We start from the raw sequence: 19,214 nt of genomic DNA on the forward strand, positions 1-19,214 counted from the left end.
ACTTGATCGCTGTAGCATCCTCTTCAACACGTCACGTATTCCACGACAATGAAAGTCCATTACCAAGCAGAATAAACCCACATGAGCTGTATGATACTGTCCTTTCGGCTGAACGCATGCAGCGCAGCGGGACGCCCGGCTGTTGAGTCTTTTAAAGCGCGGGGCGACGTGGGAACGCCCTCCTCGTCCTCTCAGTTACCCGAAACACACACGGCCTGCCAAAAAGGCAACGCATCACTCATGTGTCTCAGCGGCCAGCCAAGCGTTTCTAAAAATACACCCCACTAAAACCCAGTGACTCACACAGTGACCCGACGGGTGAACCTGTCCAGCTGACACTGACGGACCAGAGACAACCAACACAGACCGCAAACACACTAACTGTGGACAGGAAACAGAGAGAAAACTGTCTGAATTTAAAAGATTAGTTCACTTCCTGAACAAAAATGTAAAGATAATGTAGTCACCCTCTTGTCATCCAAGATGTTCATGTCTTTCTTTCTTCAGTCGTAAAGAAATTATGTTTTTTAAGGAACACATTTCAGGAGTGTTCTCCATATAATGGACTTCTATGGTGCCCTGAGTTTGAACTTCCAAAATACAGTTTAAATGCAGCTTCAAAGACTCTAAACGATCTCAGCTGAGGAAGAAGAGTCTTATCTAGCCAAACAATTGGTTATTTTCTAAAAACATTTTTACATTTATATACTTTTTAACCTCAAACACTTGTCTTGTCTAGCTCTGCGTGTATTCTGGTTCAAGACAGTTAGGGTATGTCGAAAAACTCCCATCTCATTTTCTCCTCCAACTTCCAAATCGTCCTCCATCACTGTTTTACTTTTTTGTTGGGTGTTTGTTCTTTGCACGTTCACTTTGTAAACACTGGGTCTGTCCTTCTGCAGTGATGTAGGACGATTATGAAGTTGGAGGAGAAAATGAGATGGGAGTTTTTTGACATACCCTAACTGTCTTGAACAGGAATACACAGTTCACGCAGAGCTAGACGAGCGTTTGAGGTTGAAAAAGGATATAAATTATAATAAAAAATAAAATAAAAAAATGTTATCACTAGATAAGACTCTTCTTCCTCGGCTGGGATCATTTAGAGCTCTTTGAAGCTGCATTTAAACTGCATTTTGGAAGTTCAAACTCAGGGCACCATAGAAGTCCACTATATGGAGAACACTCCTGAAATGTGTTCCTCAAAAAACATAATTTGTTTACGACTGAAGAAAGAAAGACATGAACATCTTGGATGACAAGAGGGTGAGTACATTATCTGTAAATTTGTGTTCTGGAAGTGAACTACTCCTTTAAGACGAGTGAAACGGAGGCCAGCTAGTAGGTGCTGTGCAGGTAAACCTCACTCCCCGATCTCAAGAGACGGACTAGCGACTGACGCTAGAGGTTGCAGCCTTTTAACCTCCTTGTTAGTGCGTCCGCCTCTCGTGCCGGTGACCCGGGTTCGAGACCCACTCGGAGCGGGTGCGGTAGGACCCGGGTGTGAGGGGTAACACGAGGAAAACTAAGAAAAAAGATCTGACTGGGGGATTAAAACTCTAGAGATCTGGCAACCACAACCATGAGCTAGTGATGGCTCGTTACCAATGCAAGATAATGCAAACACCCAATTAAGATAATAACCAATGGGCAAATATCATGGACAATTCTGATGAATAAAGTAATGCGTTACAATACTGAGTTACTAACTAAAAAAGTAACTAATTGTGTTACTTAGTTACTTTTTATGGAAAGTAATGCGTTGCGTTACTTTTGCGTTACTTTTTAAATCTGGGCAGGGCTTGCTTGTTAGTTTTTAATATAAAAAGTTGTATTTTTGTCAAATGTAAAAGCCTTTTTACACCAAAAGCCTCAGGTTTAGAGAAAAATAAATTGAGGTCTGTACAGTAGACCACAGAAGAACAAATGTCAACTCTTTAGCAATAAAAAAAAAACAAATGTTAGACTATCTCGAGTAATTTGTGCTTATTAGTATGGATGAATTGGATCATCGATGGTCGGCAGCAAGGACATCAGTTAATAAAATGGGATTAAATGCATAAAGGATATTTGTATTATTGAGCATATTTAATTATTGCAGTTTGAATTTCAGTTTGTAATCATTTTGAGAAATACTGTATCTTTTTGTTAAGTGAGTGAGATTATTTTTTTGCATGTTCTCATTTATTCTAGAGCTAAATTAACATCTTACTCACAATTTCTCTCAACATGAGGACAGGAGAGCTTTTAATCAATAAATGAGGGGAAAAGTAACTCAGATATTTTCTTGTCAATTAAAAAGTAATGCATTACTTCACTAGTTACTTGGAAAAAGTAATATTATTACGTAACTTGCGTTACTTGTAATGCGTTTCCCCCAACACTGATTACAGGTGAACAGGGTACAAAACTGAACCAATAGATATCACCACACTCCCCCAAATGACTGAGTTTTCTGAAATGTTCTGTTTAAATATGCAAATGAGGCATTCTCTAATTAAATATGCACTTATTTGCATACATTTCCAAAAGATCAATGTGAACACAGGATCATAATTCACGTGTGATTCTGTTGTCATATTAGAGTTGAAGGTTGTTCCAGATGGGGTTTTGGATTCTCTTTTTATCACTCCATAAATCAGAAAATACTGTCAACAGCCAGAAAAACACATTTTCACCATGTTTTAAGGAGTAAAGTGTTCTATAAATCAGTGTGAATGAAATATGAACAAACCTTCAGAATACAGAGAGGAATAAAACTGTGAAGTTTGGTGTTTGTAAGAGAAAGTCTGAAGAAAGACTGAAATCTACAGACGCAAATATATAAGTGCAATAAAATAAACACTTAAATGTATACTTTGGATGCTTTCTTTCCACTGGTCTAAATGAAGACAAGATACGGAAGCAAAACAGACCACAATATCTGACCAGTGCATGAACTGTGTTCGCCTGTAGGGTCTGAACTTAAAACACTTCTGGTGTCATTTAACTCCATATGAACTCAGTTTTAAATGCAGTTAGAGAATCTTACATGCTGACAGTATCAGAACAAAAACTCTAGTATTTTAGCTACATCTACACTCTTAAAAATAAAGGTGCTTTAAAAGGTTCTTCAAAGCGAAGCCATAGAACAACCATTTTTAGTTCCAAAAAGAACCATTAAGTCCAAGGTTCTTTAAAGAACCACCTCTTTCTTACCTTTTTATAATCTGAAGAACCTTCTTTCGCCACAAAGAACCTTTTGTGAAACAGAAAGGTTCTTCAGATGTTAAAGGTTCTTTATGGAAGCATTTAGACAAAAAAGGTTCTTCTATGTCAGCGTGAAGCACCTTTATTATTAAGAGTGTACACACATCCTGGTCATACTTGACTAAAATAAGAAATGGCATGTTTATTATCTCATCACATGCAGCAGAGATGTTATGATTCATGCCAGCAGATGGAAATGACTGATCTCTGTTGATCAGATCAAGCCATAGGACATAACGCAGCATTCATAAGGGGTTTATGAATCGGATCGGCTCACGCGCTCCGCGCTCGTCTGTCCGTCCCGCAATCATGCATTTCTGCTTCTGCGGCGTCTCTCGCGTCGGTCACGGTTTGGGTCTGCCGGCTCACGCGCTCGGACCCAAACGCGACGACGTAAGGACCACGTCAGACGCTCGCGAGCAGAAATGCATGGGGCCGATGAAGAGAGGAAATTAAGATCAAAACAGGGAGAGGAGAAAAGAAAAGAGACGAGAAAGAGAAGCAAGGAAAGAGGGCATACTTTTCGCAACGGAGATTCAGCCAACCGGACTTTCTTGGGAGATATCTGTGAAGAGAGCAAGAGAATTAATATCCGTGTATCCCTCTTCAGAGATATCTCCTGCTGCACAACATCTGATGAACGCGCCGAAGCCTCCTGCGTCCAGTGACTCCACACCGCTCAAACTATCACAAGGACAACCAAAATGCAATAACACTCAAAATGCAAACATTACATTTGGCTAAACTTGTTCAATTGTTAGGTTTCATGATTAAAATCATTTAGACATGCTTTACGATTACAAAAATCTAGTTTAATGATTCAAATGGAATATAGTAAAATTAGAAAGCAGAAAAAATGGATTTGGCTATAATACAAAATTGCATTATAAATCTGAGAAAAAATATAACTAAATTAGGGTTGTGAGGGTGTATTTCATAGGACTTTGCATGTATTTTACATCTCATCTTTATTTATTTATTTTAAATTTACTTAAAGCTACTTAAACTAAAAATAAAATGGAATTTGGCAAAAAATAAACACAAAGCCTTATGAAAAAATTATATCTCATTTTTTATTTATTTATTTTTTTGTTTATTAACAAATTAAAATAGAAAAATGGAATTTGGAAAAATATAAAATGAATTTAGGATATAAAACTGAATTTAGCCAAAAATCTAATGTAAACTGCCCTCCAAAAGTTTGGAAATGCCCTAGGAAAGTGGGGTTTTGGACAATATTGGCATGAATCCTTTTTAAACTGTGATAATTTTGCACTGATAAGGAACAACTCAAATTCCGAAAACATATTTTATTACATAAACAGTTTATACATAGAAAAAACTTAAATTAACCATCATTAGCAGCTATTACAGCTCTGGATAATCTGGGCGTCTGAGCTGTCAGTTTATTCAAACGTTGACTTGATATATTACTCCAAGCCTCCTGAAGGATTGCCCAAAGATGACTCACACTTTGCCAGGGGTGTTTCCTAACTTTCAGAGGGCAGTGTATTTCATAGGGCTTTATTTTTTATTTACTCTTGGTGTCGATGCAGAGTCACAAACTGAACCGAATTAAAGTCAGACGAGAAAATCTGTAGAATCACATCGACAGTTCATCATGGTCACGACTGTCGAGCGCCAAACGGGACAAACACACCATGAAAGTATATCAGGACGGCTGGTTATTTAGTCCTTTTTTTTCAGAGTTTGACAGTCGTGGACTTTCTGATCCGTCACTGATTCTACAAAATCTCTCCTTCAGTTCAGTTCAGCTCATGAGTTCAGGACGATATGATTTCTCGGTTTAGAATAGCTGATATTGAGGCGTATTTATCCGCACGTGGATTCTGGGACTCAAAGCCGTGACTGTCGTGTTGCCAGCGCCATCAGACGAGCAGGAGCTGCTGGTCTATTCTAATGGTCTGGTATGTGTGACTAACTAACTAACTAGAGACCTTGACACTGGTAACTGCTGATGATCACCAGACTGAAAACAGACGTTCATATGGTCTGAACTCATAATGGAAGTGTTAGTGTTCAGAGTAAGAGATGAGCGCCGGCGAAGCTGATGTCAGGCGGCGTCTCACAGCTTTATCAGTGGGTAGTTTCATTCGTACGAGCGCCGGTTCAGCAGGAATAGTCTAGTGTGCGTTTGTTAGTGAGACGCTGTCCTTACGGCCGTCTGCAGAGACACTGGACGCAGACAGGAGACGAGGACGAGCGTTACGCAGCAGGACAGGACAGGAGAGAGGAGACAGAGCGGCTTTAACCCAAACACACATGAACACATTCAGCATCTCCAACACTGGAGAAGATCCTGCTGAGCAGAGCCGTTAGTGCTGGTTAATCTGGTTAATCTGGTTAAGATGCAGGAACACGGCTCTGTTCAGCAGGTCACTGCAGCAGCTCTGGTCTCCGGCTGGTTCTGCTGCTCTACAGACACACACTGATCCATCATTTCAAGATGTATTATATATTTAGTTATTTACATACACTACCGTTCAAAAGTTTGGGGTCAGTACATTTTTAGTGTTTCTTTTTTTTTTTAAGAAATTTGCACTTTTATTCGCCAAGGATGTATTAAGTTAATAATTAAAAGTTTATTAAAAGTTAATAATAAATAATTTACATTGTTATAAAATATTTATATTTTGAATAAACACTGTACTTTTTAAACTTGTTATTCATGAAAGAATCCCGGAAAAAAAAAAATCACAGATTCTAAAAAATATTTGTCAGCACAACTGTTGATATTATCCAGCATTGATCGTTCTAATAATAAATCAGCAGATTAGAATGATTTCTGAAGGATCATGTGACACTTAAGACTGATGATAAAAATTCAGCGTTTCATCACAGGAATAAATTCTATTTTAAAGTATGTTAAAATAAAAAAACATTATTTTATATTGTAAAAACATTTTGCAATATTACTGTTTTTTTCTGTATTTTTAATCAAATAAATGCAGCCTCGATGAGCAGAAGAGACTTCTTTAAAGACTATTACAAGTCTCACTGACCCCAAACTTTTGAACGGTAGTGTAATTTCATTGTTTTTTATATATATATATATATATTTATTTATTTATTTATTTTCACCACATTTTTATGTTTTTTAGTTTTATATGTTCTTACACAGGTTTTTTTCTGAACGCTTCCCAGTTTGGAAACCCTCAATTCGTACGCTCTACATAAAGAGGGGTTCTATATGAGACACAGTATTATTATGTGAATTATTAAATGGCTTCATCTGCCATCTTAAATCTTTTTTCCCTGAGCACTGAGTTGCAGTGCATTGTGGGATTGGCTCCTCCATGAAGCACGTGTGGTGCTGTATGATTTATGTTTGGGGTTTCATAACAGAGCTCACGTACTCTAAGAATGAACCAGCGTGGGAGGACGAGAGCTGCCGACGGCTGAGAGAGACACAGGAAGTGAGGCGCAGGAACAGGAAGTACCTTCATGGGCGCGAGCTGTATGGGCGTGATGTAGGACGGGTCCACCATGGGTTTGGGCCGGTTGGCCGTGTCGGCCAGAAGACTCTGCCATTGCTGCGGCAGGCCGGTGAACTTCTGCTCGTGCGGATCGAAGCCGGTGTGGACGCGGTGCTCGAAGTTAGACGGGGCCGAAATCTCCAGACGCTTCTTCTTCTTTCCAAACATCCTGGAGAAGCTGGAGAAACCTGCAACGGCACACAACGACGCTCATTGCTCTCTGTGATTCACAAACACTTGTGCAAACACATATTATATTAGTTTCGCAAATTCCATTTTATCATTTTTCCCTCAAATTCTTTTCACCTGGATTTTATGTTTTATATTTTAATACATAATTACATAATCCATGATAATTAAGTGAATTCATAAAAAAATATTTTATATTTTTCCTTAAATTGAATTAAAGCATTCCTAATTCATTAAAGTCATAAAACTATAACATTGTGATAAATTATTAAAATTGAAACATTAATGATAATCTATCAAATCAGTTTTATTTTGATCCACAAATAAACTTTTGTTGTTGTTTTTTCTCAAATAATGTTTTTTTTTCTTTTCTTTCTTTTTTTCTGAATTTTGTGTTTCATGTTTTAATCAGTTTATTAACTGTGATAATTACTAAATTAATTCACAAAAATTCGTGATCCAGAAGCTTTATGTCATGGATTTGTGTGTCTGATTGTTCTTTATCTCGGATGGTGATTTAGGAGAACAATAGTCTCTCTCTCTCACACAGAGAGAGAGTGTGTGTGTGTGTGTGTGAATGTGTCTATCAGCATCTAAATGAAACAGCAGCTGACTGTTGTTGCGTTAGTAGATGTTTCTCTGTGCTGCAGTGCATCATGGGTAATCTCACAACGTAAACACAGTTAAGCGGGTCCAGTTCCGACACCTCAGAGGCGTAACGACGGTCAGACGCTTCAGGTCAAACATCAGGAAAGATCACGTTGGTTATTAATAGATCTCTTCTGATTTGTTTCAGAGCTGTAAGTGCTGCTGAAAGGCCTTCTGGGATATCTGAGGAGTTTCCATTAGACAGAAACATCATCTGCTCCTCCAGAAATATCCCAGCCGTCCACATGCATTTACACACACACACACACACACACACACACACACACACACACACACACACACACACACACACAGACACACACACACACACACACACACACACACACACACACACGCACACACACACACACACACACACACACACACACACGTTGGGTTTACATGTTTTATGGGGACATTCCATAGGCGTAATGGTTTTTATACTGTACAAACCGTACTTTCTATGGCCCTACACCTACCCTACACCTAAACCTAGCCCTCACAGGAGATTGTGCAAACTTTTACTTCATCAAAAAAACTCATTGTGCATGATTTATAAGCCTGTTTCCTCATGGGGACCTGAGAAATGTCCCCACAAGGTCAAAATCTACTGGTATTACTATCCTTGTGGGGACATTTGGTCCCCACAACGTGATGAATACCAGGTACACACACACACACACACACACACACACACACACACACACACACTCACACACACACACACACACACACTCACACACTCACACACACTCACACACACACACACACACACACACACACACACACACACACACGCACGTTTCACACACACACACACACACACACACACACACACACACACACACACTCACACACACTCACACACACACACACACACACACACACACACACACACACACACACACACACACTCACACACACTCACACACACACACTCACACACACACACACACACACACACACACACACACACACACACACACACACACACACACACACGCACGTTTCACACAGTCTCAGGATATCAGTGTGTTCAGTCACTCATCTGCTGTGGTTCCTGCAGCGTCAGCAGAAGCTCCAGATCATCTCAGATCTTTAAACTAAATGTCTAATAATGGCAAATTAATTGAATTCACATATCTTTAACAATTAAAATAATTATTTACATTTTAACAATAATCATAATATAGGAAATCTTTTTTTTTTCTTCTTTTTTTCACTAATTTAATTTCAGATTTTTCCTCCACATTCTGTTTGTTTTTAGTTTAGTATTTTGTTTTTGCAAGATTTAATTCAAGTTCATTTACTGAAAAACTTAAATTATTTATAATAATAATAAATATTTTTTAATTATTATTATTTATTTAATATTATTATTTATTATTTTGGAAAAAAACATTTGCTTAGGCTTTGTGAAGTTTCCTGAGCTATGAAGGAGAAATCTCAATCAGCCTGAGGAGCGTCCGGAGCGATCAGGACTGAGGGATTATGGGCCGGCGGGCGGCTCGTGAAGGGGCCCGTCAGCAGCTGTAACCCTGATGAAACCGTGACCCAGATCAGGACGGACAGCCTGAAAATGGGATTACAAAGACTAGAGAAAGCTTACAGGCTCCTGGGACGAACACTGAGCAGAAACAGAGACGCAGAAACACAACGTCACACACGAGTCGACAGCACGAATCAGCACAGAACATCACATTATTCACAGAAAAGATAAACACCTAGAAACCAAAACACCGGTGTATTTTACCCAGCAGTGAGTGCAGAGATGCTCGGACATGAGGTTAAATCCATGTGTCATTTCTGCGTCTCCAAAACAAACTAGACAAATAAAGACATGTTTATCACACACTCATTGGTCATTGGTCAGCCAGACAGATAGTCCCGCCCCAAACTCACGTGATTGGTGGATCAGAAGTTGATATGTTGCTCAAACAAGCAGATCAAGCAGTGAAAGCCACATTCAGGAATCGAGCAAACTAATGACTGACTCACAGTGACTCTGAATCTGACACGGAGCATCTGAGCGTCACACGGCAGCTGCGGAGCGTCAAGAGCTCTTACTCAGGCGTCTTCGGCAGATCATCCAAACAATGCGCCAGTGTCCGCGTGCCAATCGCCGACGGGACGCCGCCAGTCACCGCCGCTCGCGTCCGGCACCGCTCGCCCCCCCGCGGCCCCTCTGACCGTCAGCTGGAGACCCGCGGCTCCGTTCGTCCTCGCACCATCTGTCGGCGCACGCTTCCCGCACAAACGCAGGTCCTGGACCTTCACCAGCTTCCTGCTCGCAGAACACGCCCGCCGGCCGGCTATTTTCAGCAGCCGTTCACAAACGCCACACAGATACCATCGCATTCCACACGCCGCCTGCTGCACTTGAGCGCTGACCGCCGCAGCTGCAGGACAACAAACCTCCAGATTCACCGCTGACACACTGATCTGACAACACACCGATTTATGTTTGCCCTGCCAAAATACTCACTAGCTGTGCCACCAAAAAACAATAACATGAAATGAAACAAATAAACATAAATAATAAAAATGAATAATAAACAACTCAAATAAATAAAAATGTATGAATAATAAATAAAATAGTTATTTGTTTTGAGCCATGTGACCTTGTACTCTAATAAATTTTAAAAAATAGACACCAACATTTCAGATACTCCAATTTTTTTGATAGCACAGCAAAATATACTAGTCTAACTTAAAAAAGTGATAAAATAAATAAATAAACACAACAGAATGAAGACATTGATTGTATTCTCTTTTTTCAGTGAAACACAAAAGAAAATATTTTAAGAAATATCTCAGTGTTTTTTATCTTACAATATTTTGTGTTCCACAGAAGAAAGAAACTTATAGAGATGTGATGACAGTGAATGATGATTTCTGGATGAACTAAACCTCTAATGAAGCAAAGATGTATTCATATGAAGTCAGAACGGCCAATCCTCATGTGATGAATCTGATGAATCAGTCTCTATGCAGTGTTTCTGATTCATTCATATAACACACACTCAGAGTTTAGCAGCTGTACATCTGATGCTGTGACAGTAATTGAGCTCCTGATTTCTCTCCAGACCCAGCCTGTATCCGGATCAGATGGTCACTGCAGTCCCCCGGATCCAGTCCGCACCCAACTCAGATCATGGATCACCACCTGGAGATGACTTCAATAGCCGTGGATGTCAACCAGATGAGCTCCAGAGACGGATCATCAATGAAGACCTCGCCAACCTAGACGGCCATCGGCGCTACATCACAGGAACCTGATGAGTTCTCTACAATTGGACATTGGTACAAACTGCTGGTTTGGTCTGGCCAGAGGAGAACTGGTCCCCCGACTGAGCCTGGTTTCTCCCAAGGTTTTTTTCTCCATTTCTGTCACCTGTGGAGTTTTGGTTCCTTGCCGCTGTCGCCTCTGGCTTGCTTAGTTGGGGACATTTTCTAGCGATATCGTATACTATTTGAACTGAACTGACGATGATATCACTGAATTCATTGATGAACTGCCTTTAACTGAAAATTGATTGTTTACAATAATGCGTTACTTACACACTATTGTTCTGTTTAAATACTGTGCAGTTGCTTTGACACAATCTGTATTGTTAAAAGCGCTATATAAATAAAGGTGACTTGACTTGACTCATATTCTCTCCTATCTGCTCCAGTCAGTCACTGGTTTATACTTCAATCTGCCAGTGAACTGAGACTAAACACACCGCTGATAAAGAGAGAGTCGCTGTAAACCAATCTGATGATTATTCAGAAACACTCATGAGAACAGAAGCGTTTGATCACATGATCTCACGAGGAACATCACGACACACGGAGGATCTCCTGACTGAACTTCAGAAAGACTCACGTACCTGGAATCAGATTCATATCGAGGCCGATCCGGACACATGTTCCTCTGCTCAACGGACGATTAACGAGTGATTAGCAGCAGAACGAGAGCGAATCACCATCCACAGCGCTCTGATCAAACTCAACCAGAAACACACTCCTCCTGTTACGGACACACACACGGATCACACACACGCGGAACACACCCGCAGAGACACTTCCGCTAACACACACACACACACACACACACACACACACACACACACACACACACACACACTCACACACACACACACTCACACACACACACACACACACACACACACACACACACACACACACACACACACTCTCTCTCTCTCTCTCTCTCTCCCACACACACACCAGAGCAGAATCTTATTGCTCAGATGTTTTTTACAGCTCAACAGATGAGATATGAGACTGTGCTGCTAAAACTTCACTGTCCTATATAGCTTCAGCAGGGCCTTATGAAATCTGATTTATTTCCCAAATTCTGTGTTGTTGGTTTTAATTGTTCTGTATTTTTATTTTTAAATGTCACGATTCATCACCCAATAACAGTCTAGGTTTGCAAAAAGAGCGTGGAGCAGCTCAGATCAGCTGATGAGAAATGGCTGAGTTCACACTGAGATGATATATTAATATAATATCTTCTAATATCTAATATCTAGACTGGACTATTGTAATGCACTACTAGGTGGTTGTCCTGCATCTTCAATAAATAAGCTACAGGTAGTCCAAAATGCAGCTGCTAGAGTCCTTACCAGATCAAGAAACCTGGTCTCCTACCACGCTACCATCATCACGCTCCCTAACTAGTCTCCTACCACGCTACAATCATCACGCTCCCTAACTAGTCTCCTACCACGCTACAATCATCACGCTCCCTAACTAGTCTCCTACCACGCTACCATCATCACGCTCCCTAACTAGTCTCCTACCACGCTACAATCATCACGCTCCCTAACTAGTCTCCTACCACTCTACAATCATCACGCTCCCTAACTAGTCTCCTACCACGCTACAATCATCACGCTCCCTAACTAGTCTCCTACCACGCTACAATCATCACGCTCCCTAACTAGTCTCCTACCACGCTACCATCATCACGCTCCCTAACTAGTCTCCTACCACGCTACAATCATCACGCTCCCTAACTAGTCTCCTACCACTCTACAATCATCACGCTCCCTAACTAGTCTCCTACCACGCTACAATCATCACGCTCCCTAACTAGTCTCCTACCACGCTACAATCATCACGCTCCCTAACTAGTCTCCTACCACGCTACCATCATCACGCTCCCTAACTAGTCTCCTACCACGCTACAATCATCACGCTCCCTAACTAGTCTCCAACCACGCTACAATCATCACGCTCCCTAACTAGTCTCCAACCACGCTACAATCATCACGCTCCCTAACTAGTCTCCTACCACGCTACCATCATCACGCTCCCTAACTAGTCTCCAACCACGCTACAATCATCACGCTCCCTAACTAGTCTCCTACCACGCTACCATCATCACGCTCCCTAACTAGTCTCCTACCACGCTACAATCATCACGCTCCCTAACTAGTCTCCAACCACGCTACAATCATCACGCTCCCTAACTAGTCTCCTACCACGCTACCATCATCACGCTCCCTAACTAGTCTCCTACCACGCTACAATCATCACGCTCCCTAACTAGTCTCCTACCACGCTACAATCATCACGCTCCCTAACTAGTCTCCTACCACGCTACAATCATCACGCTCCCTAACTAGTCTCCTACCACGCTACAATCATCACGCTCCCTAACTAGTCTCCTACCACGCTACAATCATCACGCTCCCTAACTAGTCTCCTACCACGCTACAATCATCACGCTCCCTAACTAGTCTCCTACTACTCTACAATCATCACGCTCCCTAACTAGTCTCCTACTACTCTACAATCATCACGCTCCCTAACTAGTCTCCTACCACTCTACAATCATCACCCTCCCTAACTAGTCTCCTACCACTCTACAATCATCACCCTCCCTAACTAGTCTCCTACCACTCTACAATCATCACCCTCCCTAACTAGTCTCCTACCACTCTACAATCATCACCCTCCCTAACTAGTCTCCTACCACTCTACAATCATCACCCTCCCTAACTAGTCTCCTACCACTCTACAATCATCACCCTCCCTAACTAGTCTCCTACCACTCTACAATCATCACCCTCCCTAACTAGTCTCCTACCACTCTACAATCATCACGCTCCCTAACTAGTCTCCTACCACTCTACAATCATCACGCTCCCTAACTAGTCTCCTACCACGCTACAATCATCACGCTCCCTAACTAGTCTCCTACCACTCTACAATCATCACGCTCCCTAACTAGTCTCCTACCACGCTACAATCATCACGCTCCCTAACTAGTCTCCTACCACGCTACAATCATCACGCTCCCTAACTAGTCTCCTACCACGCTACAATCATCACGCTCCCTAACTAGTCTCCTACCACTCTACAATCATCACGCTCCCTAACTAGTCTCCTACCACGCTACAATCATCACGCTCCCTAACTAGTCTCCTACCACGCTACAATCATCACGCTCCCTAACTAGTCTCCTACCACGCTACAATCATCACGCTCCCTAACTAGTCTCCTACCACTCTACAATCATCACGCTCCCTAACTAGTCTCCTACCACGCTACAATCATCACGCTCCCTAACTAGTCTCCTACCACGCTACAATCATCACGCTCCCTAACTAGTCTCCTACCACTCTACAATCATCACGCTCCCTAACTAGTCTCCTACTACTCTACAATCATCACGCTCCCTAACTAGTCTCCTACTACTCTACAATCATCACGCTCCCTAACTAGTCTCCTACCACGCTACAATCATCACGCTCCCTAACTAGTCTCCTACCACGCTACAATCATCACCCTCCCTAACTAGTCTCCTACCACTCTACAATCATCACGCTCCCTAACTAGTCTCCTACCACTCTACAATCATCACCCTCCCTAACTAGTCTCCTACCACTCTACAATCATCACCCTCCCTAACTAGTCTCGTACCACTCTACAATCATCACGCTCCCTAACTAGTCTCCTACCACTCTACAATCATCACGCTCCCTAACTAGTCTCCTACCACGCTACAATCATCACGCTCCCTAACTAGTCTCCTACCACGCTACAATCATCACGCTCCCTAACTAGTCTCCTACCACTCTACAATCATCACGCTCCCTAACTAGTCTCCTACCACGCTACAATCATCACGCTCCCTAACTAGTCTCCTACCACGCTACAATCATCACGCTCCCTAACTAGTCTCCTACCACTCTACAATCATCACGCTCCCTAACTAGTCTCCTACCACTCTACAATCATCACGCTCCCTAACTAGTCTCCTACCACTCTACAATCATCACGCTCCCTAACTAGTCTCCTACCACGCTACAATCATCACGCTCCCTAACTAGTCTCCTACCACTCTACAATCATCACGCTCCCTAACTAGTCTCCTACCACTCTACAATCATCACGCTCCCTAACTAGTCTCCTACCACTCTACAATCCTTCACGCTCCCTAACTAGTCTCCTACCACTCTACAATCATCACGCTCCCTAACTAGTCTCCTACCACTCTACAATCATCACGCTCCCTAACTAGTCTCCTACCACTCTACAATCATCACGCTCCCTAACTAGTCTCCTACCACTCTACAATCATCACGCTCCCTAACTAGTCTCCTACCACTCTACAATCATCACGCTCCCTAACTAGTCTCCTACCACGCTACAATCATCACCCGCAAAACTCTGGACTTTTGATAGTACCTAGGATAGCAAAGTCCACTAAAGGAGGGAGAGACTTTTCACATTTGGCTCCCAAACTCTGGAATAGCCTTCCTGATAACGTTTGGGGTTCAGACACACTCTCTATGTTTAAATCTAGATTAAAGACTCATCTCTTTAGCCAAGCATTCTCATAATGTATCTCATAACCTTGTACTACAGTTACATCTGATCAAGTGCACATCAACATTCTTTAACTTGGGCTAAACACGTAATTTTTTACGCTACGCTAATATTTTCTCTATTCTCTATTTCTCTAACTCCCGTGGTAACTAGGAATTACACAAGATTCAGTCTGGATTCAGAATACCCGAGAAGAGATGATGCCAACCCCTCAGAGGACCGCCGATGATGCCAGCCTTGAAACAACATACAGCACTACGAAATTTTGCCACAAGTTTGATTGCAACACATAATCAAGGCTATTAATAGTGTTCATCGTCTGTTTGATAACACCATTACTGATTTTAACATACATCTATACCATATGTACATCAACTTGACATACAGTAGTCACCACTAGTAAGATACTAAATATATTGTAGTAACCAAAAATCTCTACAGGAGATGTGTGTGCACTGCAAAAAATGCTTTTTCTACTTAGATTGTTTGTCTTGTTTCCAGCCAAAATATCTAAATATACTTAAATAAAGAAGGATTTTCTAGACATGCAAAAATGTTCTTGTTTTCAGAAAAAACAAGTCACAATTAAGTGAGTTTTTGCTTAGAACAAGGAAAATAATCTGCCAATGGGGTAAGAAAAAAAATCTTATTTCAAACAGAAAACAAAATTATTTTTCTTACCCCATTGGCAGATTATTTAGCTTGTTTCAAGCAAAGCCACACTTAATTTTGACTTGTTTTTTCTGAAAACAAGACAAAAATCCTTGATTTAAGAATTTTTCGATATTTTGGCTGGAAACCAGAAAAAAAAAATCTAACTAAGAAAAGCATTTTTTGCAGTGTGAGATCACTGGATCAAGAGTCTCTATCTGATCTCGTGTGATCTCAGGAGATCCAGCGGTGTCTCGGTGTTTGGCGTCCATCAGCAGAATGCAGGAATATTCAGATTAAATACACAGATCTTCATATATGTGTGTTTCGGCCCACAGCTCTGATGATCAACACATCAAACCAGCAAATATCAGATGATTTACATGTGTGATACTGTGATTCCAACACTAAACCCAGCGTTCAGCTGGTGTGAGGACAGCAGGAAGTGATGTAAGTAAAGCTGCTCACATCAGCAACAAACCTCAAAACACACCTTTCATAAAGAACTGATGTGACTGAACAAATAAAGCTGCAGATCTGATCTCTGACTGTGCTGTGTGTCTCTCTCACAGACGCCCATCACACACATGAACGTGCTTCATCATCATCATCATCATCATCACACAGCACACGTCTGTAACCGCTCATCTACACGCTTCAGAGGAACCCATTCACCAACCATAACTAATAAACAACAGAACAACTAATAAATCAGACTAAAACGAGAAGAAGAAACAATAAAACACAGTAAGGCGGATCAGGACTAACATTACAAATGAAGCTCAGGAGGAAAATCCTATGAAAATGTATAATAACTCATGCAGGAGCTGACAGTCTCGTAATATTATGAGAACTCAAGCTAATGTCGGTCACAGCACAAGAACGTGACTTTATTTTAACCTTGGCGTACGGTGGGGGTTTATGGGTAAATAATCCCATCAGCCCCTACAGCAGATCCCATCAGTAAGCTGAGCGTGACGTCACATGATCATTTCCTGTCTCTCTCATCATCATCATCATCATCATCATCAGTGCTGTAATCACTCTCAGTATCTGCTCTTCTGCTCCTTCACACAGCACTCGGCTATTTTTACCGCGGTTTAATTGCATATAACCCATCTGCCATGGGTAACTCGCCCGGAGTACAGCGCGTCAACACGCGTTTCACTCACTGTGTTTGGCCTACATACTGCACACACACACACACACACACACACACACACACACACACACACACACACACACGCACACACACACACACACACACACACACACACACACACACACTACACACACACTTGGTTTCAGGCTGAAATAAGTTTGCTTTTTTATTTGAGTGTTAATTATTAAATAAATTTAATTAATTGGAATTATTATTTTCTGTTCCTTTTCAGGGCATCACCATTTTTAAGTAAAAAACTTTTTGAAAGGTGCAGTATGTAATACTGACAACTAGAGGATGAAATGCGTACTGCAGTACAAATTCATAATATTCAAAAGGACAATTTCTCAGGTTGTCAGATTGAAGACGCCCAACAGGAACAAACACAACTGACAATAAAAGGTGGCCAATGTTACACTGCAGGTCGTGAGTTGATTTATCAGCTTTTTTTAGATAGAATCTGCGATCAGCTCATTTGCTGTCTTTCATGGCTGTATTATGCTGGGTTTTTTTTCACCAACTGGCAACCCGGGGTGTTAAAATACTATTGGGTAAACTGGCAGTGGGTGGAGTCACACAGACCAAAACAAAAACAGACATTCCAACACAAAATGCACATCTGAAAACAGAATAACTGACTGTAGCTTTGTTTTTCAGAGATACAAGTATGTTAACTTAACATGTTTCCTTAATATCTGGAAAGATGTTGTTATCCAGCCAAAATATCAAAAAAAATTCTTAAATCAAGAAAGATTTTAAAACTTGAGTAAAAATTATTTTCTTGTTTTCAGAAAAAAAAAAAAAAAACAAGTCAAAATGAAGTGAGTTTTTGCTTAGAACAAGCGAAATAATCTGCCAACGGGGTAAGAAAAAAAAGTAATTTCAAACAGAAAACAACATTATTTTTCTTACCTCGTTGGCAGATTATTTTACTTTTTTCAAGCAAAACCACACTTAATTTTTACTTGTTTTTTCTTTCTACTTGTTTTTATTTTTCGATATTTTGGCTGGAAACCAGAAAAAAAATCAAAGTTTTTCCTTAATATCTGGAAACATGTTATTGAATTTTAAGTTTTAGTACAGTTAAAAAATGTCAAAAACAGCACCTTTAAACAACTTTTGTTGAGTTTTATTCTTTATTCTTCACCCTAGTGATCTGTACAGTACAAAACAATGACAAACGCAAACGTGAAAACGACTGAACTGTTTAATCTGCCGTCCTGATGTGATTTCATCATAGCTATGAATAAACTCTTGCAGATGTTCAAACACTCATAAATCATCGTACACGTGTCCCGAACGCTGTCTGACATCATTCACAACAACTCACAAACCCAGAGGCGCAAACATCTGCGTCTGCATTTGGCAGTCGTCTTCTGCTGCGCTGGTTTGGTGTGTTTTTATGTTGCGTGTGTTCAGGATTCAGAGTAATGATTGTGCAGTTTATTATATCTCTAGTAGCTGATCGTAAATCACTCTTTAATTACAGACAGAAGCAGCAGCATTAAAGCACGATTACTGAGCTGCTCGTGCCATTATAACTCAAGCGCTGGACTCAAAACTCCTTCCTGTCAGCTGCGTCTCTTTGAGCAGACTCTGGAAACGGCCTCATACATTCACACCACAGCACCGGCGCTCAAACCATCAGAGACAATAAACTGGCTGGATGCATTATATATGATCTCAGCTCACTGCAGCTGAAACACTCACACTTTACACCAACATTACAGCCGTTAATGCTTTAACCACTGCTTTTACATTACGTATTAATCTTTGTTCATGTTAATTAATAAAAACACAGCTGTGATGTCGATCACTCGCGGCTCTTCTCTTCTCTTCTCATCATCCAGCTTTGAGTTCCTCACCATAAAACACAACAGAACAGCTAAAGTGAGGCACAGAAAGCGAGTCCCACTGGAAACACTGGCAGATCAGAGATGTTTCACTTCAGAAGCCTCCTGTGATGT

The 19,214-nt window shown here is 41.1% G+C and overlaps 1 protein-coding gene across 5 annotated transcripts in view; it reads right to left on the reverse strand.

The window, feature by feature from the left end:
* Positions 1–19,214, reverse strand: part of pak5 (p21 protein (Cdc42/Rac)-activated kinase 5) — a 53,447-nt gene that overhangs the window by 30,063 nt on the left and 4,170 nt on the right. The window contains exons 1-3 of one of the 5 annotated variants that reach the window (XM_073817072.1): positions 11,459–11,582; positions 6,711–6,934; positions 3,770–3,814 (exon numbers count right to left, since the gene is read on the reverse strand). In XM_073817072.1, coding sequence (XP_073673173.1) covers positions 3,770–3,814; positions 6,711–6,934; positions 11,459–11,474 — 285 coding nt within the window. In that variant the 5' untranslated portion in view covers positions 11,475–11,582. Of the gene's footprint in view, positions 133–3,769; positions 3,815–6,710; positions 6,935–9,581; positions 10,678–11,458; positions 11,583–19,214 lie in introns of those variants that run through there. The other 4 variants (XM_073817074.1, XM_073817073.1, XM_073817075.1 and 1 more) reach the window with 4 other exon arrangements.

This window comes from Garra rufa, chromosome 13 (assembly GCF_049309525.1).
Source record: "Garra rufa chromosome 13, GarRuf1.0, whole genome shotgun sequence".
Lineage (NCBI taxonomy): Eukaryota > Metazoa > Chordata > Actinopteri > Cypriniformes > Cyprinidae > Garra > Garra rufa.